A 25,258-nucleotide genomic window follows, 5' to 3' on the forward strand; every position below is an offset into this window, starting at 1 on the left:
GTGTTAGCCAGGATAGGTTAGGTTATGCTGTGGAAACAACCATCCCTGCGATATCGGTGGTTTAATAGAATGAATGTTTCCTTTTTTCTTCATGCTACACGTCCATTGCAGGTTGCAGAGGGGCTGGGTTTGTGGTGGTCACTTGGGGACCCAGGTTGACCTATCACAAATGTACCCGTTCCAAGCCAAAACGAAATGGAGCCCTGGAGGGTTTGACATTGGTAGTTGAATTCTCTATCTCAGAAGTGACACAGTAATTCTGCTAATAACCGGTTTCATGACCCCACCAACCAGGGAGCCAGGATATGCAATCCTGAAAGAGAGCAAGAAATAAGTGGCAAACAGCACTAATGACCACAAGAGAGAAGTTCAATGATTTGTCTGCAGCAAGGGTTCTCAAAGTGTGGTGCTCAGTGCAGCAGTAGCAGCAGCATCAAGTTTTATCCTTCTAGCTTTTGATGAGAAATACTTGATTCCGATTCTAAGTCAGAGCCAAGGATGAGAATTGAGCTGTAGTCAATTTAGGAACCAGACCCCATGAAACCAAGCTCTGTTTTCTTGTGCAGACTGTGGCAACCGGAATGGGGTCCTACGCTGTGCTTGTGAAGATGGCTACACCTGGTTCCCTCCGTCATGCCTTGATCCCCAGAAATGCTACCTTCGCATGGCTGAATCACACCAGAGCTGTGACTGTCATCCCAACAACCTCACCCAGAGTGTTAATTTCTGTGAGAGAACAAGTAAGCACATAAGGATTCCAGGAGGGGAGCCCTGGGCCAGGGCCCCTCCCACCCCAACATGTGACAGAGACGGGATTCTAGCTCTTTGCCCATGTGTTTTTCTTTGCCTCCCTGAGCAGAGTTAGTGTTTGCAGGGAGATTGAAGGGCAGTGATCACATACCCTGCTAGGCTTGGCAAGACAGAGGGCTGCATAAATGCAGAAAATTCAGAAATGCGAGTTGATGTTTGGGCAACATATCAACCTTGAAATACATTCAGCTCAGATCTACAATTCTATGATTTTTTTTTTTTTTTATATTTAGAAAAATTCACTGAAACTCCAAGTAAGAGAACAACTTGAGTAAATATAATTTTTCTGCTGACCTTCTTTTCACCTTTTTAGTCAACATCAATTTCCAGAAAAGAGAAGTCGAGAGGTAGGAAAGCAAGGAGGAATGCATAGTGATTGTATTGAAAGAAATGCCCTAAATTGCTGATAAATATCTGTACTGATGTAACACCAAAACAAAATTTGAAAGTCTAGGTTAGGAAACCAGAGGAAGCGGAAGGAGCTACTGTTGACTTAGGTTTATGTACAGTGGCTGATGAGGTGAGCTAAATGCCATGGGCTCCAAGGCTTGAAGCTCTCGATTTCGGTAGAGCTGAGCAAAGAGTGAGGGAAGACCCAAAATAGCACAGCTTTCCTGGGTATCCTTGGATCCCCTTCCCAGAACCACAGCAATTTAGGCTAAGGCAATATGTATATATTAAGCACCATCTTTATACCCAGAACTGGGACAAATTTGGGGGGGGGGTGGTCACAATGACGCATTTCTCTTGCTATTAGTGACTTAGCAGGCTATGTGGGAGGTGAGGATATTAATACAGAAAAGAAGACAATGTACGTAATTTCCTCAACAATGTTGATGAAGGCCTACCTTTTGAAAGGTGGTCCATGTCTGATCCATCTTCCAGAGATACAGAGTGGATCAGACACAGATTATACTCATAAGAGGCTTCCCAAAGTAGAGTGGAGACCTATATACAGACCATGTGTTCACAAATAGATGTGTAGCTACAAGAGGCTTTAAGGGAGCTGTGGATAAAGCACTACAGGAATTTAGAAGAGGGAAAGACTCTTTGCAACTGGGGGTCAGGGAGGGCCTTGGAGAGGAGGTGCATTTGACGAGGCCCTGAATGATGGGTAAACAGGATTTGTCCACATGGAGACAGGGAACCACCTTTCCCAGTGCAGAAAAACACTAGCGAGGGGAAAGCAAGGGTATGTTGGAGTTAGCAAGTAGTGATTTTGTTTTTTGAGAAAATTTTAACAGGAACAGTGTTTAAACTCAATGCCTAGATGGGGATCTATTTCAGTGTTAAGTGACTACCTTTTTAAACCACGTGTGAGTGGCCACACATTTATCTACTTATAAGATTGTTTTGATTACCATCCCATTATGTTCCAAATCCACAATTGAATATTCTGGTTGTTTGCTGCCTATATTTCTTTAGGTGAACATTCATTATAAAAATAAATTGAAATACTGCTGTTGAATAGATGGGCTCCAAATTGTACTTTTGTAATTTTATGCTATAATTAAATCAGCTGAGTAATTTTTATGTGTCTATTTTTCGTTTGTTTGTTTGTCTTTGAATTTCCCATAGAGGTCTGGGGCACTTTCAAAATTAATGAAAGATTTACAAAAGACCTTTTGAATTCATCTTCTGCTATATACTCCAAATATGCCACTGGAATTGAAATTCAAGTAAGTACCTTCTACTTATCACATAAGAAATTGTTGGCTAAACTTAAGTTCAGATGTTTTTAACTCAACATATTTATTTAACGCATATTCTTTTTTTAAAAAACTTTTATTTGTTTAGTTGTAGAAGGCGCAGCTCACACTGGCCCATGTGGGGATCGAACAGGCAACCTTATTGTTAAGAGCTCTGCGCTCTAACCAACTGAGCCAACTGGCCGCCCCCACATATTCTTAATTATTCATTTTCAGTGGGTTATTCCATAAGAGTTAATCACTCTGTCCACAACTGACGTACTTTTAACATTTTCTTCCTAGGAGAATTTAGCAGTTGAATCCTTTTCATTTCTTTTGTGTTCAGTTTTGCTCACTTACGTGAGTAATATTATGTGAAGCCCTCTTGATTATGTTCTGTTTTTTACTGGTCAAAATAAATTTTTTTTATGATCCAAGCTCAATTTCCAGCATCTGAAATTTGTTCCATAAAGAAGCTTCTCTTGTTAGAGGCTAAAGAGAGTTACTGAGCAAGATTCTGGACTTCGTAATGAAATCACATAAAATTAGAGCAGTGTGCCTCTGCCTAGGGTGATGGTTCAGGTGTGGTTCCAACGGAAGACACACACAAATACTTTGCAGGTAGATTTAGTGTAAGTATCTATAAAAATTAATGGTTTATTTTGGGGAAGGAGAAAATAGAGCTTAGGTAAATTTATTATATTATTCGGCACCCAATTCATCATCTAGTCTAAGCAGTTGTTTTTTAGTCTTTATTAACAATCTCAAAAATGAAGTGTGTGTGTGTGTGTGTGTGTGTGTGTGTACATTCTCAACTGTCATTTTAACTGTATTTCTATAATGTGCAACTACTTCATGCTGTGTCTTTTCTTTGCTCAGTGTTTCTGTTGGTTTATTTATTGTGTGTATCCATTTTTTGCTCAAATGTCTTTCTTGTATGGGGACAAAGATCAACATATTGCACTGCTTTATTTTTGTTTGTTTGTTTTCTTGGAAGCTTAAAGAAGCATACAAAAGAATTCAAGGTTTTGAGTCAGTTCGCGTCACCCAATTTCGGTAAGTAACACAAAGCCCTTAGAAGGGCATCCCCAGATTTGGTCCTCAGTCCTACAGAATACCTAGCGCTGTTGCCAAGTGTCTTCGACAGGAAATAGGTCAGAACTGGTCTTTGAAGTAAGATTTTTGAGAAAATTGGACAAAAGTCTCTGATGCTTTAAAAACTCTGAAGAAGAAAGCGTTCATTCTCATTTAAATGAATTTAGGAATTTAAATATTGAATGGCATTCTTGAAGCGATGGAGAGACTAGAATTGGAAACCCCCAGAAGTAGGACAGAACTTGCAAGGAAGCAGGGGATACTGGTGTGTATGTACGGGAAAGGATAAAGAGTGGAGATGAGGGTGTGGGTTGTAGAGGGATGGGTTTTCTTTTTCCAGAACCACAGTGGGGTATCGTGTTGATAATTGGGAGCCAGAAGGAAAGCCTTGGGAGGCCTTGGGTAAATATTATATTTTTGTGTAGATACCATGTATGCACCATAATTCAAAACCCTGCAGTCATTCTCTACAGCAAATAAAGCGATATTTAGTAAATCATCCTTTTGTTTACACTTTAATTCCAAAAGTTATTTGGTTAGTTAGCCATGTGTGCATTGATTAGCAACTATTTATAGTTGGCTTGATAGAGGAAGTGGCTTAGAGGTCAGAGAACTTGACTTCTTACATAATTTGTTCACAGTTAATTTGAACACAGCTTTGGAAATTCTCAATAGCATTTGTTATAAATATATTGTCCTGGAAGTTATCCTCTAGTCATCTCATGTCCTTATATTGTCCTTTAATCAAGGTCCACATCTATAAGTTTTAAAAAAATTCAATGCTAGGAAAAATACCACTTCTTTTTTTTTCTTATATCAAAGTCTGTATAATTGATCATTTTCCTTTTTGACTTTGCTGTCATTAAACTCAGACAAAATTGAGACTCAATCACAATAATTTTTGTATTCAATATTCATATTTTTCTTTTCCATGGTCCTGGTTTTCTATTAGGCATAAGTCTATAAAATACAACTATGTAGGTTTTACTCTTTACATATATGATTTAAAGTAAATCTTAATCTCTTACTGTCTCAGTTTACTTATCTGTTGAACAGGACTGTTAATACTTGTGGAACCTGATTTAACCTCATTAAATAAAATGAAATAATAGGTAGTAAAATACTTTTTAAAATCTATATAAAAGGGCCATATCAACACAAAGACGTAAAAGGGTATTTAGATTTGTTTATATATTGTGAGTGGTAATTCAATTTGGTGATTAAGAATTTGAATTTTGGAGCATCAGAGATTATGCTAATCCATCAATCAATAATTTCCTGACCCAACCGCTCTTTGGAATTCAGCTCCCTTATCTACAAAACAGGGATAATACAGTGTTTACCTCATGGAGCTATTACAGAATTAATTAATACATGTAACGTCCCTTGCTTTCATGATTTTAAACACCATCTGTATACTAATAATGGTCTCTACACGTATTTCTTGAGCTTGGCTTCTCTCCTAAACTTCAGACCCAAATATCCAACTGCCTATTAATGTCTCCACTTGACTTTCTAGTAGGCATGTCAAATGTAATGTGTCCCAAATGGGGTCCTCCAAGTCTCCTCCATAAACTTAAACCGACTCCTCCCGCTGTCTTACCCGTCTCAGTTATAGCAATGCCATTTGTCCAGCTGTACGGAGCCAAACCTTGGAGTCAGCCTTTAACTTTTCATCTAGCTATAATGTACACACAGTGATAAGCTCAAAGCTTAAGTGTACAATTTAATAAACTCTGACGAATGCTTACACTAGACACTTCCTATCAAGACAGAACATTTCCCACACTCCAGAAACTCCCCTGTGCCCCTTTCCAGCCAATCTCCAGGCCGACCCCTACTGGAAATAAACACTCATCTTATTTCTATCAGAATAGTTAGTTCTGACTATTCTAGAAATTCATATAAATGGAATCATCTAGTGTGTAGCTCTTTGTGTGTCTGGCTTCTTTCCCACAGCATAATGTCTTTGAGATCCATCCTTGTTTTTCTGAGTATCAGTGTTTTTTTTCTTTTAATTGCCCAGTAATATTCCATTACATGACTGTTTTGCTTTTCCATTCCTTGCAGTCATTCTTGATTGGTTTCTTTCTCCCATACCTGAAACCTGCTCCATTAGCAATTCCTCTGGTTCAGTCTTCAAACACGACCTGAGTCTGACCACTTCTCCCACGTGCACTGCTACCCAACTCTCTCACGCCACCATCACTTCTTTCCTAACTAGTCTTTCTCCTTCCCTGCTTTCCTGCCTTCAGTCTATTTTCTACACAGCTGCTGGAGTGATTATTTTAAACAATACCTTGGATCATTCCACTGACTTTTAATAAAGAATAAAACCTTTTAATGAAAAATAAAATTCACACTCTAAGGTCCTTTATGGTCTGGCTCCTGGCTTCTTCTCTAATGTCATCTCCTACCCATCTCTCTCTTGTTTATTGAACTTTAGTGATGCCAGTTCTTTGTTTACATTTTTGTCTTCTAACTTAAATTGATTTTATTCAACTCTTAATTTATTCTCACCTGGGATACTTAAAACCCGCATTCAAACCTTTAGTCATCGAGAAGCCTATTCTTGACCTGCCATCTAGTCTTTAAATTTGTCAGACTCGTAGATGTTTTCCTGCCTCAGGCCCTCCGAATGTGCAGACATGCTAGGGCAGCGGTCTTTGTCTCACAGGCCTTTTCTTCTCATTCTTCAGGCCTCAGCTGCAAAGACAGCTGCGCGGAGAAGCTTTTCCTGACTAGTCTTATTTAATGTGGGCCCCATATCTACCTGCTAGTCTTATCACCATACCTGACTCTCATAACACTTAACAAAAAATATATACATATAACTATAGAAGTACTTATATGTCGTGGTTACTTGCTTTTTATTTGCATTGCCTTCTCTACTAGAATGGAAGCTCCAGGAAATCAGGGACCAAAGTTGTTTGATTTATTCCTAAGGACCCAATGCCACGTACACACAGAGTAGTCCCTGAGTGATTGAATAAATGAATCTCATTTTCCTTTCCACATGATCATCAGAGATGGAAACATCATTGCTGGGTATGAAGTTGTTGGCTCCAGCAGCACATCTGACCTGCTGTCCGCCATGGAATGGGTGGCTGGGAAGGCTAAGGCAGGCCTTCGCAAGCTGTTTCCACTGGAAGATGACTCTTTCAGAATATTTGGAGAAGGTAATACTAGCTTCCCTGTCCTCTGCTTAGGATAGGGGTGTCCTTTAATTAGTAGCTCATTCATGTCTCCAGGGGGTAGCTTGGAGATGTCACTGATACAGAATTATTCTAACAATGACTTTCAGTAGAAACAGGCAGGCAGCTATTTATGACGAAACTCAGTTTCAGCTGACTACTTCAGAACCTTACTAATCGGTGACCTGATCTCCTCTATAAACATTGTGGAAGACTGATTTTGCTGCAGGCTGTGATTGAAATGATCCAGTAATAGGTTACTGGTACACATGTTGAAATGTCTCTGGGGCTGCCAATATCCATGTCATCATCCAAGGATCCAAGGCAAGAATGCACATATCTGGGTCTTTAATACTCACACACACACACACACACCTTCTTTTCTTTAGTTATTTTTTTCCCTTTTACTTCTTTACATTCAATCTTAAACCTCTCCTATCAAAATTTGTGCCGATTTCAACAACACTTACTCAACAAATATTTACTGAGGGTTTACAACGTCCAGGCCCTTAGGACACAACAATGGGAAAAACAAACAAAAAAACACAGCTCTTATGGATATTCATTTAAGCTCTCCTTCTCCCAGTCCCAATTGTGGTAAGACTATAATATGAAGGGCCAACTGCAAGAATAACTAGCGGCTAGTCACAATGTGAGAAGCTTTTAAAGGGGTACAAAATAGGACATGTTGCCCGCAAATGGCAACTGCCCGTCTTTTGACCATATCATTACTGCTTTGTTCCATAGTGTCTTGAAGATTTGCTGGTTTCCAGCATTCTGTTAAAGAGTGAAAATATTTCACCTCGTACTTACTAGTTAATAGCCCACTAAAAGCAAAATTTTTGGCACAGATCAGACACCTGGAGGGAGAAGAGCCAGCCTCGGGGAGGGGAGGGCGTCAGGAAGGAGAAAAGGGGTGCTGATAGGGATGAAGCTGGGCACCAAAGACAAACTCCTCCTACTTGTGAATTTTGCCTGGGTATTGTCTCTGAAAATATGATTTCTAAAGCACTGCTCTATGGTTTTTCAGAAACGTTTTCCCTCTCTGTTTCCTTTCTTTTCCAGTGCAGTGTAACAACATTTTCTTTGGATTTGGGTTTAAGAATGATGAGTATACTCTTCCCTGTAGCAGAGGCTATACTGGAAACATCACGGCCAAGTGCCAGCCCTTTGGGTGGCAGGTCATCAGGGAGACTTGCGTCCTCTCTCAGCTGGAAGAACTGAAGAAGGTAAAGCATTTCCACCTTGCAGGTTTGCCCTGATTTTGAGTTTCACAGTGGGCAGCTCCCAGTGAGCATGGCTAAGTAAAGGGTTAACATATCCATTTGTCTCGCTAGTAACGAAGAACGTGAGGGTGACAGCTGACCCTTGTAAACCCAGGGAGTATGGGCATACATAGCAGAGTCTAGGTGGCAGCTCAGATGGTCAGAAAATGTCAGACTTGATGGTTTTGGTTGGGGAGGGGTACCGCAGAGGAGTGAATTGGTACTGAAGAGGTCTACAATAGATGGTAAAACAACTAAGCTGGCCTCAGCAGTCCTGGAAATCAGAGATCCAAGTGAAGGTGTGAGTCAGAAACAATAGACTTAGTACAAATAGAATGTACATATGTCAGAAACCAGGGCAGGGAGCGGATCACCTAGAGGTGAACCATATAGAATGACAGAACTGCAATGGAGCTTAAGGGTCATCTGGTTTACCAAATTCCTTTTATAGATTAGGAAATGAAGGACTAAGGGGCAGACTGGTCCTCTGGTAGCAATAATGTTGAACTAGAAACATGGTCATCTGATTCCCAGTCTAGGGCTGTGACCTCCCCATGATGCTCTCTTTGGAAGGTTCAAGTACTTAAGGCAGATAGGTGGAAGCAAATGGTGAGGAGTTAGAACTCAAGTCATAGGAAATTGGGACTCCTAGTTCTCCAAGTAGATCTCCACTGACTAGAACTTCTGTCCCGGCCAGAAACTCTGCTATTGCAGTAGGGACCTCAGAATAGTGTTTGTCAAAACTGTATAATGTTCACTTCGTCCTTTCTGGACCTCAGTTTCCTCATCAGTAAACTGGGGAGGGAGATTGGACCTGATGGCTGCTGGGGTCTCTCCTTGCACTGTCCATATGAAGGCATGAGGGTGAGGGCAGTCACATCCCAGGTGCCCCAGGCAGACAACAGCACTGTCAGCTGAGAAGAGCAAAAAGGAAAAGAGTTAGGATCTGGGCTCGTGGCTTGACTTGTTTTGTCCATAAGGTAATATCCCTTCTTGGCTGCCTTCCAAGGTAGCCTAGAGTAATGGAAGTAGATGGGATCTTCAAGGAAGAAGTAAAACTCTAAATACAGTGACAAAATATAGCCAAAGCTCCATGTATGTCCCTCTATCTTCCCATCCTACAAGGATTTTTCAGAATAATGTAGTGGATATAACAGAATTTAGTGCCAGCAGACCCTACCTTACCACTTCCTACTTGGGCACTGTTTGGAAAGTTACTGAATGTCACTATCAGTTCCTGTATAATTAGGATACTTTATATGACAATGCCTTTTAATAAATGCCTTCAAGTTTTAATTTCCTTTGTTATAAAATGAAAATAATAGTGGTACCTCTTTCAAAGGCTGGTGTAAGGATTAAATCAATGAGTCCTTGGTAAAGCATTTAGCACAAAAGAACAGCTCTGGAATATAGAAAGTATTGAATAACAGCCATTGTAGTTACATTGTTATGTAATATCGTACATTATAAGGCACCGTACACATGTTAGTGATCTGTGGCCAATAAATCTGATTTAAATTTGATGAAACACAAGCATTTTGTTGTGTTTTAAGAAGTTAACCATTTTTATTCCTAGAATTTCAGTGTGATCGCAGGCAATGCCACTGAGGCAGCCATGTCGTCCTTGGTGCAAAATCTTTCAGTCGTCATTCAGCAAAACCCATCAACCACAGCTGGGAATCTGGCTTCAGTGGTTTCGATTCTGGGCAATGTCTCATCCCTGTCACTGGCAAGCCATTTCAGGGTGTCCAATTCAACAATGGAGGTATGGTCTACCTGTCCTGGAAGGACCTACTTTTTCTTATTATTAAAAAAAGTTTTCAATTACCGTTGACATTTAATATTATACTAATTTCAGGTGTACAACATAGTGGTTAGCCATTTGTATAACTTGCAAAGTGATCCCCCTAATAAGTCTAGGACCCACTTGGCACCATCCATAGTTATTGCAATATTATTGACTATATTCTCTATGTTTTACTTTACATCCCTGTGACTAGTTTTTAACTGTCAATTTGTATTTCTTAATATCTTCCCCTTTTTCATCCAGCCCTGTAACCCCACTCCTATCTAGTAGCCATCACTTTGTTCTCTGTATCTGCGTCTGTTTCTGTTTTGTTTGTTCTTTAGATTCCACATATAAGTGAAATCATATGGTATTTGTCTTTCTCTGTCTGACTTATTTTCACTTAATATACTACACTCTAGGTCCATCCATGTTGTCGCAAATGGTAAGATTTGTTTCTTTTTTATGGCCGAGCAATGTTCCAAAATACCCCGGAGTGGAATTGCTGGGTCATAAGGTAGTTCTATTTTTAATTTTTTGAGGAACCTGCATACTATTTTCCATAGTGGCTGCACCAATGTGCAATCCCACCAACAGCGCACAAGGGTTTTGAAGGGCCCATGATAAACGCCCTATCTCGCAGGAAGAACAACAAAGGACTGAGTTGATGGTAGAACTATTGAAAAAGATGGAAGAGCCATGTAACAGTTTGTGTGAGCTTTACTTCTTCCTCTGCAGTAGATGAGAAACTCATGTGATCAATTATGTGCGTTCAAAATAACAGACAACAGCCTCTAGGCAGCCTGGCAGGGCAGCACCCGGCTGAGAGGAAGGGATGAGCCTCTGCACTGGATGACACTGTGTGATGCAGGTGCCAAATTTTAGTATCTGTTCACAATCTGCAGTTGTTCTTTCCTGTGGCCATAAACTCTGACTTTAGTAGTGTGTATATTAAGAACTCCCTCTTTTTGGCTAGGAAATTCATGCTTTGGTTTGGATATTTAAAAATTAACTTTCAAATTACACAAATAAGACTTGGTTACTGAAATAAACACAAACAAGCAAAAAGAAAACTAAGTGATCTGTGATCTGGTCACCCTAGAATAGCCACGGCTTATATTTCAGGTTATCACCTTAGTGCCTAGAAGAATGACAAATGACACATGTAGCAGGTACTCAATAAATATGTGTTATATATCCTTTCAAACATTTTGGATGTATGCCTTTTATGTTAATATATATACTATTTTGTGAAATTTGATTATATAATGTATAATGCTACGTAATCACACAATTATGCTGAACTATATAATATGACCATTATTAGGTCAGAGATGACATTAAATATTAAAAATATGAATAAGTTGAACTCCCTGAATCAAAGAAAAGGTGCTCAGATTTTTTTTTTTAAAGTTTGGTTACATGTTGTTTGCAAGAGAGAACTGTAACAAAATGACACCAAAAAGCTAAAAATTAAATAGAGAGCAAACACAGAGCAGGCAAACACAAACCAAAAGGAGGCAAAGGTTCCTGGAGGCAGTGGAAGAAACGAGCTGGGGGATTCTGGGCCAGAAGCCACAGAGGGCTTGGTTAGGGTAAGACTCAGCCAGAGTGACAGACGCGTGCAGCAGAATACCTGGGAACCAGAGCTTTAAGCAAGAGCAAGGGTCCTTAGGGAGGAACTGGCAATTTTCAAGTACTTGTTTGGAAATGGAATCTCTTAAATTAAGACCGACCCTATAGGAACATTTGTGACAACATGGATGGATCTGGAGAGTATAATGCTAAGCGAAATAAGTCAGACAGAAAAAGCAAAGAACCATATGATTTCACTGATATGTGGGATATAAACCAAAAACAACAAAAGAACAAGACAAACAAATGAGAAACAAAAACTCATAGACACAGACAATAGTTTAGTGGTTACCAGAGGGTAAGGGGGTGGGAGATGAGGGTAAGGGGGATCAAATATATGGTGATGGAAGGAGAACTGACTCTGGGTGGTGAACACACAATGGGATTTATAGATGATGTATTACAGAATTGTACACCTGAAATCTATGTAATTTTACTAACAATTGTCACCCCAATAAATTTAAAAAAAAATTAAGACCGACCCTTAAAAAAACCCACAAAAATTCAATACTTCCTTGTTGGTTGGGTCCACTTTTCATGGAGTTTTACTTTATATTCTCCATTAGTAAACAAAATCCATAAATACACGTGAATGAAAACTTGAACATCCATGACATGAGTTTAGAACTTCTGATGTTAGCAAAAACTAACATAACATGGGAAAGCCGTTAAAAGTCACGTCACGCCCTCTGAGCTGCAGCTTGAGTAGTCATGCTGTCAGGAGGAAGGAAACGCGGATACCGCTGCAGCTCAACTGCGGATTCTTTCTCATCCATATTGAAATCCTGCTGTGCACATGAATACCGTGGGGTGATCACTCTACAATTTACATGATGCTGCTCACCCAAGATTCTTAACTCAAAGCTTCCACTGCGCAGAGCAACTCTGCTGAATTTCATTGATGGATTTTAATGGGCTCCTCAGTTGAGACAATTCTCAGGGCAAATTCCCTGTACTTAGGACCAACAACTAACCACTGCTAGAGCTGTTACTTGTTTACTCAAAATGTGAACTGACGCTCATCCTTGTATTTCAGGATGTCATCAATATTGCTGACCACATCCTTAATTCAGCGTCAGTAAACAATTGGACAATATTACTGCAGGAGGAAAAGCATGCCAGCTCACAGCTCCTAGAGACACTGGAAAACATCAGCGTTCTGGTACCTCCAACAGCCCTGCCTCTGAATTTTTCTCGGGAATTCATTAACTGGAAAGGAATTCCAGTGTCTGAAAGCCAACATAAGACAGGTTACAACTATCAGACTGACCTATTCCCCCCAAATACCTCCATTCCCGTCAGAGGCCGTGTGATAATTGGAGCCGACCAATTCCAGAGGTCCCTTCCAGAAACTATTATCAGCATGGCCTCGTTGACCCTGGGGAACATTCTACCCATTACCAAAAACAGAAATGATCATGTCAATGGGCCCGTGATATCCACGCTTATCCAAAACTATTCCGTAAATGAAATTTTCCTGATTTTTTCCAAGATCGATTCAAACTTGAGCCAGCCTCATTGTGTGTTTTGGGATTTCAGTCATTTGCAATGGGACGATGCAGGCTGCCACCTCGTGAATGAAACTGCAGACACGGTGATGTGCCGGTGTACTCACCTGACCTCCTTCTCCATGCTGATGTCACCCTTTGTCCCCCCTGCCATCACTCCTGTTGTGAAATGGATCACCTTTGTGGGACTGGGTTTATCCATTGGAAGTCTCATCTTATGCCTGATCATTGAGGCTCTGTTTTGGAAGCAGGTCAAGAAAAGCCAAACCTCACACACACGTCATATTTGCATGGTGAACATAGCGCTTTGCCTCCTGATTGCCGATGTTTGGTTTATTATTGCTGCCAACGTGAAGGCGACGGTAAACCCTTCTGGAATCTGCATAGCTGCAGTCTTCTTTACGCACTTTTTCTACCTCTCCTTGTTCTTCTGGATGCTCATGCTTGGCATCCTGCTGGCCTACCGGATCGTCTTCGTGTTCCATCACATGGCCATTTCTTGGATGATGGCTGTCGGGTTCTGCCTGGGCTACGGGTGTCCGCTCATTATATCCGTCATCACGATTGCAGTCACAGAACCTAATAATGGCTACAGAAGGAAGGACAGTTGTTGGCTTAACTGGTCCAGTGGCAGCAAACCCCTCTTGGCCCTGGCTGTTCCTGCACTGACCATTGTGGCTGTGAATTTGGTTGTGGTGCTCTTAGTTCTCACAAAGCTCTGGAGGCCCGCTGTTGGAGAAAGACTGAGTCAGGACAACAAGGCCACTGTCGTCCGCGTGGGGAAGAGCCTCCTCATCCTGACCCCTCTGCTGGGGCTCACCTGGGGCTTTGGCATAGGAACGATGGTGGACAGCCAGAATGTGGTGTGGCATGTTATTTTTGCATTGCTCAATGCATCCCAGGTGAGAACAATCAGAATAGCCTATCATATCCTCAGGTGATTGGAATCATTACAGAGAACTGAGGTTGGTAGGACCACTTCAGAAGCTTTCTCATCTCCTTGCCTCCAGCAGGACTGTAACTAGAATTGCCTGGCAACAGTAAATAGGAAAAAACAAACCAAAATGAAAAAAGACCCATTTTTCCAACAGTTGCTCTCATATTGAAGCAGAATATTAGACTTCTTCAGCAATCCATTCCAGGGTTTTAAATCTAGTAGAGTTCACATAACTAACATTTATCCCTCTTGCTGCTGACTCAGTCCTCTTTCTCTTGTGCAGACCTCTGTAAAAGCACACAGGGAAAGGGAAATAAATCAACAGTACTGGTGGACTCTGAATGGTGGTGCAAAGAAATTCCCTAGAGTGCAGCAGAGGAGAAGCTGGCAAACTCCAGCCAGCACTGTTTCTGTAAACAAAGTTTTATTGGAACAGAGCCACACCCATTTGTTTACATATGGTCTATGGCTGCTTTCCTTATATCAGCAGAGTTGAGCGTTGCAACAGAGACTGTATGACCTTCAAAACCTGAAATATTTAGTGTCTGGCTCTTTATAGAAAAAGTTTGCTGACTCCTGCTGCAAAGGATGGGTTTTACACACCACAATCAGAGAGTGTTCAGAGGCTAGATGGACAAAGTAATCCTTGGGTTTTGATGAATCCGGAAGAAAGCTTTCAGTCCTGCTGCAGTGATGATTTGCTGCGTCATCTCTATACTATGAGTCAGGGAAGTGGTGGTTAAACCTTTGAGCTCAGGAGTTCAATTATGTCATGTTATCAACTGTGTGACCAAATTACTTGATCTCTCTGTCCCTCAATTCTCTCATCTGTTAGACAGGGATAATATTATTGCCTATATCATAGAATTCATATGAAGATTAAATGAGATAATTTGGCACTTAGCACAGTGCCGGGCTCAGAGCAAATGCCCAGTAGGTATCTCCTAAAAGCAGCTGGTTCTCCACCCACTTTAGCCTATCAGGGAACGTTTAGGTGACAGTACAGATGGCAATCAGGGACAGTAGGCACGTAATGGTGACAGGTTGAGAGAGCTTCTGTCGGGGGCAGGCACCAACTGAGGGTTCTCTGACTGGGAGGAGGATTTCAAGGTCCAAGGATGCTTCTGCCAAGGTTCTCCAAGGGGTGGACTTGATGGAAAGGGGGCTGATAGAGGTCAACTCCCTCTGCCTGGCCTTAGGGTTAGACCTCAGTGCCTGCTGCCATCACAGATGTTTAGTAAATGTTTACTTAATGCCTGTTCTAAAGAAAGGCTAAGCTACAGAAGCAAGTGGAATTTATCTGTTTTGGGTTTGGGTGACCCAAAGGGGATAATGAAGGCCTGCAAGTAAAACTGTATCCACTCAATACTTTTTTTATTTATGCATTTGATGAAAAATATTTTTGAATGCTTTGTGTTATGCTAGGCATTGAGGAAGTCACATGGTATCCTCGCCTCAAGTTGCCCACAGTCTAGTAGGGAGACAGACAAGAAAATCACTTCAATGTTGGGTGATAGAATCGAATAGTATTACACCTAAGTGCTTTCTTTTCTGGAAAAGACAATACATGTGATGTATTCCTTTTTTTGAAGGGTTTTTTCATCTTATGTTTTGGAATGCTCTTGGACAGTAAGGTATGTGTATTCATTTCTCTTTATTCCCAACCCCAGGCATCCAACACGTCCCCATCAGTTCTGGAGCCCTTAGTCATATGGAGGGTTATATTATGTGTACTTTTGTAATAAAATTCTATAATATTACAAAAGGCAGGCTCAGCCAGGAGACAAGGAAACTAAACACTCACTGCTGATAATAAACTATATAAACTAATTACAACATGTAATATGAACATTATAGAAAAATAGGGAAATTGGTTTTACTTTTAATTTTTCTACTTTATATTATGGCTTGGCAATAATTCAAGAGCAAAAGTAGTTTTATTTGGGGAGAATTCTGTTTTTCTCCTTTAATTTATCCACTAGAATAGGCTGCAAGACACACCTACTTCTGTATTTCTAGAGTTTTTATATAGTAAATATTAAATAGCTTCTAAAATTAAATAAAATTCCTGAAAAGAATGAACAATGTAAGTAAAAGATAATAGAAAAAAATTTAAATGAACCTGTTTTATTATTTTTCCCAAGCATTGAGCAATTCTGTTGAGAGCAGTAAAGACAATAAGCCCATTGACTTTGTTTCAATAAGAAAACAAGAATATTTTATAATTGGCACAATTATTGCACGTACACAAAACCCCTGAATGCAAAGGAGCAATCTGCTGTTCCTGATTGGCCTAAATAATCCTTTTGTTTGTACAATTCACATGGTTAGGAAATTCTTCCCTTCAAAGATAAACTTCAATTTTGCAATTATTGCCAATTGCTAATGTCCAGATTCTGAATTATTATGGCTTTTGGTACTCTTGTTCTTTGTTTAATTCTAGATTTGTTTCTAGGTGAAAAAGAAATAAAAGAATATAAATCATGTCATTAGACATCCATGCTTATAGTCTATTAAGTGCTTCCAGGAAATACTATTGTTAAATAACAGTTTCAGTCTGCAGTTTTGTTCTTGATTTGCCTATGTGTGATTGTATATGGGTATCTCAATCATTTTTTGTTGCCTCCACAGCTGCGACAACTACTGTTCAACAAGCTGTCTCCTTTAAACTCTTGGAAGCAAACATCAAAGGTAATTATCCCCTACTGCCAGAAATCCAATGCATAAGTTCCGGTTTTCTATTTTTCTTTTTATACAGCCTCACAGGAAGACCACTTTGGGGTAAAACCCTTGAGTTTCTGTCGTCATTATATTTCTGGTATCTGGCCTGGGTGCCAAGCACATGGTCAATATTCATTAAAGAGTATTTGAGTGAGAGAGGAAATGAATGAATGGATTAATGAATGAATGAGAAGGCATGGAAAGCTTCAAGGACGCTCAGGCATCCAGTTCTGTGCTACTGTGAGTAAATACCTTTGAACAACATCATGCGTTTTAGTCTGACTTGTCTTCCAATATCTAGTCAGTAAGGCCCTTTTCTCTGCCTGTGTTTTTGGATCTCCTGTAGATCATTTTTCCTTCTCCAGAAAAGTAAAGGTGAGATCTTGACTAATTTCTAATATATAAAATGCTCTCTCTGAAGTTTCTCTCTTAAGCTGGAATTACTGACTTTGTCCCGCACAGTTTTAGTTTTTAAGTCTAAAAGCTGACAAGTTTGTATGGAAACAGAGGATTCCTATTTCATTCTTTGCCATAAAAGTACAATTCACATAAGGAGAGTATACAGTTAGAAACAAAAGTTTTTGCATCCATATTTGGTATTTTTGACATTAATTTAGACTTTTGTCTTGCAGTGAAACACTGAGGGCCTTTCAGAAAGCATTCTAAAGCAGAGATTTCTGTGTTTGATAAAAGTCAACTGACTTAAGCGCATGAAAACTGACGTGGATGGTTAGCAATTTTTACGAGACAATATAACCTTTTGTAATAAAAAAAAAGAGTAAGGAAATTAACCTCTGACATTAAACAATTTTCCTAAGTCTACATTTCATAGTAGAGGGCACTGTTGTGAATTAGGGAGCAGTGGGCCCACAAGTTGGCAGACCTGCCCTGTATTTCTGACTCAGTAACCAATTGGCTGTGTGACCTTAGGAAAGTCACTTAGTACCTTTTGGTTTTAATTTTCTCAACTGTTAAAATTAAGTGTTGGACTAGTTACTTGGAGTAGAACTTCTAACATTCTATGAGTTTCAGTTTATGTCTTGAAGAATTAAAGTCCTTTAAACTAGAAAATCTGAAACTAATAAATCATTCACTACTCTTAAGAAAAGGGAGGGGCTACAGCATATGTGATTGCATTAAAGAAAAACTTATAGTTAGTGAATAAAGTGAGACAGGATACTCCCCACCCTACAAAACAGGAAGTCAGAATTTTTCTCATTTGAACACCAAAGAGAGAAAAACACCCACAAGTAGAATAAAACAAAAGCAAAGATGTCTGACAGTGTTTTTCCTCCTTGTTTCTAAGCATCGACACTTTTCAGAAGGCAGTGGTGGTCAGTGACGGCTTTTCATCTTTTGGATTTGTACCCTATCTCCAATTGAGTTTTCAAACTAAGTAATAAAAGTGAGATTTTGTTTTCTGGGTAGGTGGCTCATATGCTTTAAAACAAATGTACATTGGCAGATGAAAAGATGAGTATTTGTAATTTTGCATGAACAAGTAGGAACCCAGATTACAGTGATTGAGGAATGATGCGAAGAAAATGAAGACGTAACACTTGGGATGAATACTCCTGTCAAGATTCTCTCTTGTAAGAGAAAAGACAGTGAGGTGAGGGAGGTAACCAGATATAGACACAGGACCTGGGATCACAGGGTGGAGCTGAGTTGCCGGATGTGAGCAAGTCTATATGTTGGGAGGGATGAGTCAGCAAAGAGAGAGCTTGTAAACAAATGAGAGGGGGGGTATAATTGACGGAAGAGAATTCCCAGGAAGTCAGATGGTGTGGCTGGACTGCAGATGGAAGGCTAGTCTCTTCTCAGGACATAGGAAGTTTCAGGCTAGTGCAGATAGAGCAACATGTGAGATTGGGGACATGATATGGGGCAACTCAGACCTAGATATATATATAAATAAGACACAAGGTGATTCACTGAGAGATGGGTGAAGGGGTGGTGAAGTAGGGATCTTGAAAAGAGCAGTGGAAGTTTGGGTAGTTGACTGAAGGCAATAGAAGCAGAAGCCAACAATGTTCTCAGCAAAGACCACCCCTCAAATCACCGTAACACTGTGGGAACCCACAGTGAGCTTTCTCTCAAAACCCTCTCCCTGCTGATGGATCAAGGCCCCTTCTTCCTTCCATTGTCCCTAGCCACATTCTCTCTAATTTTTCACCAAGAGGCAGATTCAGATGACTTCTACAGACTCCCCCTCCACAGAGAGGGGATTTATTTATTCTTAGTTCCAATGACTCTGGGCCAGCTATTCATGCAACAGCTTAAGCCCATGTTAAGTACATGCCAGAAAATGCTGCTTTTTCTCAGACCACGTAGAGTCCTTGAGTGTCTTGCAATCTAAGATTCCTCTCTCCAAATGGGACAGGACACGGTTTCACTTGCCATGATCATGACCTTAGGATTTTTCATTACGGTTATAGTAGTATATGTTTACTGAGCCCTGAATTCTAGAAAATCAATTCTTTTGCTTTGGAACTTTTAGACATTTCTCATCTCTATATCTACGATCATTTCTTTTTCAGAGCTCAATATGGGTAGCCACTTATGTATTTCAGTGAAAATCAGGAGATTATCTCTGGGTTATCCACTGCATATAATAAATCCTATCTCTCCTATCTTGATTTAGCTTCCTTGAACTATAGCAAGAAATGGAACTTATTTCTTTCAATATTTGTGGTGTCTAAACCAGTGTCTGGCATATAACAGCACTCAATATGAGAAGTTAAATTAATGAACAAATTAATTAATGAGTGTGCAAAGGACATGCTATATCTTAATACTTTTACCTTTCCCAATAAGTGCATGATTTTTATCTTAAAGATTTTATTTTGGTTTGATAATTTAGTTTTAAATTTTTTAACTCTGTTTAGCCTCTGAACCAATGACAAAAGGATTACTGCCAAAGAGATTTGAATACTAAGAGGAGCAAGAATAAAGCAAAGCTTTACTGGAGATCATCTTTACTAGATGTATTGTTTTTCTTCCATGGGCTCCTCTTCTAGTGATAAATGTATGAACCAAGAAATATAAGCATGGACATGAAAAGGGATAATATCTCCTTTAGAACTATCTTCTAGTTTGTTGTTAGAAGTTGTAAGAATATACAGGAATAGGGGTGGCTGGATGGCTCAGTTGGTTAGAGCGCGGTGCTCTTAACAACAAGGTTGCTGGTTCGATCCCCACATGGGCCACTGTGAGCTGTGCCCTCCACAACTAGATCGAAACAACTACTTGACTTGGAGCTGATGGGTCCTGGAAGAACACACTTAAATAAAAAAAAATTTTTTTAATTAAAAAAAATAAAGGAAAACAACATAAAAAATACAAGATTCACTTAGAAGTAAATTCTTAGGCATTTTACAGCAGATTAAAACAAAGAGAATAAGGAAGTGAGTACTCTAACTTCTTGAAATGAGATTAGGGTACTATGTCAATGGAATAAAGGATTGTTAATGACATCAAAAGTCAGAAAACTTAGACCATCACCCAAAGGATACTATTAATGTCCAAATGACTGGTTTTTCTTTTGTGCAGCAAAACTCATCAGATTTATCTGCCAAACCGAAAGGCGCAAAGTTTTTCAACCCGTTGCAGCACAAAGGTGAGTTACAAGAACCCAAAGATTATAAAAGGTAGGAAGGGAGAATATGACTATGTCACATGAGGAAAACTCAATGGCAACTTTTTAAAAATTTCGCATGGGAAGTGTGAGGTATCAGCCAGCCATGTGTCCAGAGTTTATCCGGTTGGTGCTCAGGGCTGATAGAACAATGCCGGGGATTGGATGCTCATGGAGACCAGCAAATGTCACTTTTAATTTTATCACAAGATACTGCCATTTTCTCAGTTAGATTATATAAATTTGTGGCATTGATCATCAAGGCCATAGGGTGAAGGATTGTGATTAAACTAACATCAATTGTGTCCTTGCTGAAGAATCGCTCCTCTTGTGTCAGCTGCTGATTAGTGGGCATAGGCCAAGTGCTTGTGCCCTAATGTTGGGCACTTCCTTCTCCCTAAAGTGTTCCTGGAAATAGAGGAGCTACCATCTGCTATTGGTGAAAGAACACTCTCTCCTCTGTCTATGTCATGCATTGTTCCTATGCTCATATATCGGCTGTGGCTCAAGTCAGTGGTATTCAGTTAATGGAAGACTGATATCTAAGCATTGAAAATAGTGGCAGTATTCTCGGAGGAGAAGGCTGTGTGCAACGTTGGGGTTGAGGAAGAGCTACTGCATTACAAGTTAAGTTGAAGTCCTACATAAGTGCCTGTGTCCCATTTCACATTAAGTTACATTAATATCTTATTAAGGTAGTGACATGGGCAATTTAATTTTCATTCCCATCAAATTTCTTGGAATTCCAGATAAAGTTCAAGTTTCTAAACTTGAAAAGTCACTTTCCTTTTAAAATGTTTAATGTGCTCATCCAGAAGCCCTGGGTCCTGTGATCACTGCCACCAACCAGCCTGCGTGCTTTTTACAAACCTCTTCACGTTTTGGGATTTTGTTCTTCATCAGCAAAGTGAAAATCTGAGACATCACTAAGGTTCCTTCCAGCAATAACATTCTGTGAGCTCACATCTACTTGATCTAATTTTCCAGCAATATCCGAAAAATACGGTGCTTCTCTTCTCCAATGAAAGATGTCTGACAAATGCAAGTTTCTACGGCATTATGAAATGCTGCTCCTGTTGATCAACTACATTCTAGATCTTTCCTTACTGTCATATCCTAAAACTATCCAGAGTTGTAAGGAATTGCCTAGGTTTATTTTCATTTTAGTCTCATGCTTGATTCTCAGTTAGTAGCAATAATTCTAATCCTCTCTTTCTTCTCTTAGGCGCTTATGCATTTTCTCATACTGGAGAGTCCTCAAATGACATCATGCTAACTCAGTTTTTCTCAACTGAATAAAGCTGGAAACCATAAAATCAAGGAAAAAGTTTTGGAGCAACTTGACATTTAGAGCTAAATGTCAGTGAAGAAATTAGCTCAATATTAGATGGAATTTTCTGATTTAAAAGTCTAGGAATAAAAGAGGGAGGTGTCTTCCTTGCATAACTGTAGAAGGGTAGGTTTTGTCAGAAATTATGTCAGTTTTACTAGCCTCTTAACTGCCACAAACTGTGCTTTCCTTTTTCATAAAATAGCTTTATTCCTGTACCATTTCCAATCATCTGGAATTGGAGTAAGACAAGTTCATGGAATCACCCTAGATAAATTGATGGACCATGTTCACTTTCTCATCACAAAGTCATTGGTGTAAATTTTCTGGAGTAAAGTTATTTGCCTCCTATATTTTCCAGTTGGATCTTATGCTTATCTTTGCATTTTAGGTTCAGTTACATAACTTTGAAGATTAATCAGAAATGAAGTGAAAATTTCTGCTTCAGATAGCTTGGTAGCCATTAGCTAGGAAGTATAATAATGCAATTTCATATCTAATGCAGTATTTTTCAGTTTAAAAGGCACTTTTGTCTGGGCCCCATTCCAGTGAAGGGAGGTACACAGGCAGATCTAGTACAGAGATGAGGGAACAGAGGCTCAGAGAGGTGAGGTGACTTGCCAAACATTGTGACGCCAGCAAGGGAATTTTGGGGACTTTTATGACTTTTGGTTCCTAGTCTTCTAGAGCCCCATTACGGCCTCAATCCTGAGAAAGCTTTATGAGGTGAGCCATGAGGTTCATTACTCCCAGAATTCTCTCTTGTAAGGAGCAAATTGAGGGAGAATTTGGTTGTCAACTTCCAGGGAGATATTCTAAAACAACCTTGTTTTCTCTCATAATACATTGTAGGTACTTTCTGGAACTTGTTTACATGTATAGCTGGTGCCACTTTCTGGAACTTATTTACATGTATAGCTGGTATATGGAAGTGGAATGTCACTTCATGCACTGAGGATACCAAAAAAATGTATATACATTTTAAGAAAGGAAACAACTGTATTAATTGTAATACTCAATATATACTGATAACGAAAGATGAACACAAGTCACATTTGACTTCTGCAATTACAAGAGGTGCTCAAAGTGGTTACCATCAGCGTCCAGACACTTCTGATTACAGCGAACTACTGCTTGAGCATAGATAACATCTCTGAAAATGTGTATACATTTTTTTGGGCATCCTCAGTGTATGCAGTGACATTTCACTTCCATACAAGTATTTCCATCCCTTTTTGCTCACATGAATTTCCACATCGACTACAGTGCCCAGAAAACCAACCCCTTTGACTCCTTGTTTCCAGAGTCTCTTAGAAATTTGTACTGGTAATTTTTAAAGCAAGAATTGACTTCTTTCAACAATAATTGTGATGATGATGGTGGTGGTGGTGGTGATGACGGTAAGAAGTCAAAGAAGAAGAACAATATTTATAGGGTGCTCACTACGTGCCGGGCATTATTCTAAGTGCCTTGTGTATATTAGCTCATTGCATCTTCACAATAAGCTTGTGAGGTGGGGAATATTATTATTCATCTTTTACAGCTGCAAAAACTAAGGCACAGAGAGGTTAAATCATGTGAGCAGGGTACATGGATGACAAATGACCACGCCAGGATAGTAGTTATGGATGTTGAATTACTATAAGAAGAAGGCTAGATAAGTCAGACTAGGAGAAAATGGCATCATTTATTTAATCGTGATTAGAATCCTAGACTCTCTGGTCTGTAAGTGATCTCAGGCACCATCTAGTCATCATTTTACATGAAGCCCTGATGTCCTCAATCTAACAGCCTGTGATTTCCATGGCTCAGAAGCCCAGGTCAGGACCCAGCTGACTGGATCCTTCGCTCAGGGTCTCACAGACTGTAATCAAGGTGTTGGCTAGGATGCATTTTCATCTGGAAGCTTGACTGGGGAAGAATCCACTTCCCACTCATTCAGGTTGTTGGCAGAATTCACTTACTTGCAGTTGTGGGAATGAGAACCTTGGATTTTTGCTGACTATTGGCTAGAGGCTACCTTGAGGCCAAGGAGACCCAAGGAAACTCTTGAGGCCACCTACACTTCCCTGTCACACGGGGTTCTCCATCCAACATGGCCACTTAACGTCACTAAGCCTGAAAGAAGAATCTTTTACTCCAGTCTGCTTTTAAGACAGAGTCTTGTATAATATACGGTAGTCAGGTGAATGATATTCCATAATGTTTGTAATATTCTATTGTTAGAAGTCACAGGTCCTTACCACACTTGAGGGAATTTACAGATAAAAATAGACCCTTCATTGTGATCTGAATGTTTGTGTCTCCATGAAATTAATATGCTAATACCTAAGCCCCAAGATGATAGTAGTAGGAGACGAGGTTTTTGAGAAGCACTTAGGTCACGAGGCTGGAGCTCTCATGAAAGGGATTAAAGCTCTTATAAAAGACCCCATGGAGCTCCCCGCCCCTTCTACCACAGGAGAACAGTCTGCCTCCTGGAAGAGGGCCTTCACCGGAACCTGCTCATACTGACTCCCTGATCTTAGACTTCCAGGCTCCAGAACTGTGAGAAATAAATGTTTGTTCTTTATAAGGCACCCAGTCTATGGTATTTTGTTATAACAGCCCAAATGGGCTAAGACAACATCATTGTGAAATTTCAGGTCACAGAATTTAAAAAGAAGATTCATAAACAGCATAGCAATAATGTAAAATGATTTTGCTATTACTGAAATAAAAACGTAAGTATATTTGGAAGGTGGAGAATTGGAGGTATATTTTAAGGCATGGCAAAAGAGATCTAAATCTTCATTCTTTGTTTTTGGAAAACAATAAAACTGAGAAGCCAAAAAGGAGCATTGTAATCGTGTTGTTTAGAAATATGGAAATAAATATCAAAAGAATAAATCAGTTAAAAGAGATTGTCTCTGAGAAGCAGGGAATTACAGATTTACTCAGCTCTTGAAACTGCATCCATGTAACTGTGGTTAAATATAAATAAATTGTGTGTGTGTGTGTGTGTGTGTGTGTGTGTGTGCGTGCGTATAAATTGGAGAGAGAATGGGATTTCCTCAAGTTGGAAGTCCCCTTGATTCATTTGCATGAACTTGGAGGTCACAGTGCTCTCGAAGCTTACGTGGCTTTGGTCAGTTGCTTCAGGTCTTTGAGATACCTATGAGACCTCCAATTTGAGATGTCAAGTGGGCCACTGGGTATACTAATCTATTGGTCAAGGAAAGATCTGGGCTAGAGGTACACTCTTAGGGTCATCATACTTCTAACAACAAAATATGACAAAAGTTATGGGATGTTACTCTTCTGATTGCCTTATATTATACAAGACTGTCTTAAAAGCAGCTCGGAGTAAGTGATTCTCCTTGTAGGCTTACTGACAAAGCAGCCATGTTGGAGAACCCCATGTGACAGGGAAGTGTAGGTGGCCCCAAGGGTCTCAGGTAGCCTCTAGCCAATAGTCAGCAAAAATCCAAGGTTCTCTTTCCCACAACTGCAAGTAAATGAATTCCACCGACAACCTGAATGAGCTGGAAGTGGATTCTTACCCAGCTGAGCTTTCAGATGAAAGAGATGGGACCAGATAGCACCTAGTGGGTATAAGCAGAGAAGTAAGGAGATCCAAGCATTGAGCCAAAGCACCCCATAATCTAGAGGT

The 25,258-nt window shown here is 39.9% G+C and overlaps 1 protein-coding gene across 8 annotated transcripts in view; it reads left to right on the forward strand.

Moving 5' to 3' along the window:
* The window catches only part of ADGRF1 (adhesion G protein-coupled receptor F1), a 44,347-nt gene that overhangs the window by 14,274 nt on the left and 4,815 nt on the right, over positions 1 to 25,258 (forward strand). For 7 of the 8 annotated variants that reach the window (XM_074333041.2, XM_019734804.3, XM_019734803.3 and 4 more), the window contains exons 6-15: positions 567 to 740; positions 2,389 to 2,489; positions 3,496 to 3,554; positions 6,621 to 6,772; positions 7,853 to 8,016; positions 9,629 to 9,817; positions 12,510 to 13,883; positions 15,511 to 15,552; positions 16,550 to 16,609; positions 20,192 to 20,258. In XM_074333041.2, the coding sequence (XP_074189142.2) occupies positions 567 to 740; positions 2,389 to 2,489; positions 3,496 to 3,554; positions 6,621 to 6,772; positions 7,853 to 8,016; positions 9,629 to 9,817; positions 12,510 to 13,883; positions 15,511 to 15,552; positions 16,550 to 16,609; positions 20,192 to 20,258 (2,382 nt within the window). Of the gene's footprint in view, positions 1 to 566; positions 741 to 2,388; positions 2,490 to 3,495; positions 3,555 to 6,620; positions 6,773 to 7,852; positions 8,017 to 9,628; positions 9,818 to 12,509; positions 13,884 to 15,510; positions 15,553 to 16,549; positions 16,610 to 20,191; positions 20,259 to 21,501; positions 21,960 to 25,258 lie in introns of those variants that run through there. The other variant, XM_019734802.3, reaches the window with a different exon arrangement.

Source organism: Rhinolophus sinicus, chromosome 2, assembly GCF_057876585.1.
Source record: "Rhinolophus sinicus isolate RSI-liver-muscle chromosome 2, RSI-T2T, whole genome shotgun sequence".
Taxonomy (NCBI): Eukaryota; Metazoa; Chordata; class Mammalia; order Chiroptera; family Rhinolophidae; genus Rhinolophus; species Rhinolophus sinicus.